Source organism: Oratosquilla oratoria, chromosome 17 (genome assembly GCF_046742065.1).
Source record: "Oratosquilla oratoria isolate Oo_2021 chromosome 17, ASM4674206v1, whole genome shotgun sequence".
Lineage (NCBI taxonomy): Eukaryota > Metazoa > Arthropoda > Malacostraca > Stomatopoda > Squillidae > Oratosquilla > Oratosquilla oratoria.
Genome location: NC_134793.1, coordinates 28,913,986 through 28,916,485, shown reverse-complemented (window position 1 = coordinate 28,916,485; position 2,500 = coordinate 28,913,986). Strand labels below are relative to the sequence as shown.

General features: G+C 48.3%; 2 protein-coding genes across 8 annotated transcripts in view; one reads left to right on the top strand and one right to left on the bottom strand.

Annotated features, from left to right (window-relative positions):
- Nucleotides 1-2,500, bottom strand: part of LOC143034565 (uncharacterized) — a 328,538-nt gene that overhangs the window by 62,192 nt on the left and 263,846 nt on the right. The gene's annotated exons all lie outside the window — the stretch shown is intronic.
- Nucleotides 1-2,500, top strand: part of LOC143034567 (uncharacterized) — a 428,587-nt gene that overhangs the window by 426,065 nt on the left and 22 nt on the right. For both annotated transcript variants that reach the window (XM_076200810.1, XM_076200811.1), the window contains exon 3: nucleotides 1,262-2,500. This exon is cut by the window's right edge and continues 22 nt beyond it. In XM_076200810.1, the coding sequence (XP_076056925.1) occupies nucleotides 1,324-1,632 (309 nt within the window). In that variant the 5' untranslated portion in view covers nucleotides 1,262-1,323 and the 3' untranslated portion in view covers nucleotides 1,633-2,500. The remainder of the gene's footprint in view (nucleotides 1-1,261) is intronic.

Below are 2,500 nucleotides of genomic sequence, written 5' to 3'. Positions count from 1 at the left end.
AACAGGGCCAACAAGCGAGTGCCATGCAAGTGCCCAGGGCCAAACATATGTTGCTACGCGAGTCAGCCTTCAGTGCCACTGGGCGACCCTGTCCGGGCTACCAGCGGCCGCATACAGACACAAAGTGTCAACATCCGGTGCCTAAGATCCTCCTAATATCATAATCTCGGAGTGCATGGACTGGGGGTGGGGTGTGCACTCAGTTAAGCATGACATATGGTCTTTCGCATCCCATTCCGTAGTTTTCATTCATGTTTCCTCCTGGCTTTTTCGTCCCTCGTGCAATAAGAACATATGAAGGAGACTGCAAGAGACCATAAGGCCTACACTAGCCAGTTCCATATCCATTACCACCTGTCATCCCCATCCATAAAGTTGTCTAACCGTTTCTTACAACAACCCATAGTTTCAGTCTGTTCCATTCGTTGACCACCCTACTAGTAAACCAATTCTTTCCTATTTCCTTCTTAAATCTAAATTTGTCCAATGGAAATTCATTACTGCGAGTCCTGCCCTGTTGTCTTAATATGATGACCTTGCTTGCGTTACCCCTATTAAAGCCTTTGACCCACTTGAACACCTCTATTAGATCACCCTGGTCACTCTCTCGAGGAACTCCTTCCATACCTGGTGAGACTCTTCCCCTCAAATATTCTTCTCCCGTCAGGTTACTTTATTCGTCTCTTCCGTAAGAGAGAGAGAGAGAGAGAGAGAGAGAGTGAGAGAGAGAGAGAGAGAGGGAGGGGAGAGAAATAGAGAGAGAGAGAGAGAGAGAGAGAGAGAGAGAGAGAGAGAGAGAGAGAGAGAGAGAGAGAGAGAGAGAGAGAGAGAGAGAGAGAGAGAGAGAGAGAGAGAGAGAGAGAGAGAGAGAGAGAGAGAGAGAGAGGGGGGGGTGAGAGCACTGGTGTTGGAGGACGAATGTAACGAGGCTTTAGTGCGTCGTGCATGTGTCTCTTCATGTGTGGTTTATTACTGTGGTATGCGATGCAAGTTTCGTGTGGGTTTGCGTGTACGTGTGTACGCACGCACGCGCGTGCATACACGTGTATATGTAAATGCACGTGTAAATGTACGTGTGCTTCTACGTATATATTCATAATTTTAATATGAAGGAATAGGTCACATGTGTGGGATCCAGTCACACATAAATACATGAATACATTATTTGTATATATACAAAGGGTGACCCTAAAAAACGGGCCCCGTACGCACTTTTTGAGATATATCTTCCATTCATTCACTAATCACCCTTATTTTGCAGAACATGACGGACGCAACGCCTGTGAACACAACTAGATCTCAATAGGAGATCCAGCTGAGAATATGCACTGCGTCCAACATCACTACAAGACAGGCTCGTTCAAGAAAGTGCAGGACGCTCTCGTGCATCAGTTCGAATGTGGAAAAGCCCCTGGGACAGTGGACAGTGGGACAGTGGAGAACCACAATGCAGCCAATGACAACCGTCCAAGCCATTCAGGACGCCCCAGGAAGCGTACAGCTGAGCTGATCGAGAGCGTGAGAGAGTCAGTTCAGCTGAGTCCGAAACGCTCTGTGTGCAAGCGAAGTCAGTCCCTCGGTATATCCCGTGAGACTTGCAGGAGAGTGCCAGTAATGAATGTAAAGGCATAACCATAGAGAATACAGACGAAGCAGACCCTTAGAGCCTCAGACAAGGAGAAGAGGGAAGGCTGTGGCAGTCACGATACTGGAGAAGATCCAGGAGACCCCGACTTTCCTTAACCTCCTCTGGACCTCAGATGAAACTCACTTCCATCTTGAAGGAAAGGAAAACTCGAAGACAAATGTCTTCTGGGGTACCTTCATACCCAATGAGGTAGTTACCAGACCCCTACACTCCCCTAAGTGCACGGTATGGACTGCAATCTCAGCCAGAGGCATCATCGGACCACTCTTCATCGAGGAATCTGGCGCGACAGTGACAGTAGTCACCAAGGAGCGGTACGCTGAGGTCCTCAGAACCTTCAAGAGTGAGTTGCAGACCCTCTGGCCGTCCCTTATGGGGAGGTTCTGGTTCCAGCAAGATGGAACAAGCTCTCACACCTCAAACCTGTCCCGAGATTGACTGAAAGAGAACTTTGGAGATAATCAAGGTGTCCGGGCACTGGAAAAGGTTGAGAACCACTGGCCTAAGGGTCTCACTTGCCACTTCAAGGAAGACTTCCGCGTCCTTGAGGCTTCACCAACTACAAGGATGAGAGCCGGGAGACACCGACCCTGACACTTGCTGTGCGGAGTGCCCCAAAGAGGAGTAATTGGGGCCAACGATTCCTCAGCGCGTGGGAATCACCTTCTGATGGAAAAATGAGACGAAAAGAAGAGATGGAAAGACAAACACTGGTATCAACACCATGAACATCACTACCACCACCAACAACAACAACAGTGTTATGACCAAAGAACCCAGAGGAAAAGAAAGAAAAAAAAAGGGACGATCATGTCAGTTTAGGAATTACTCGCATGTTAGAGAAAGTTGACA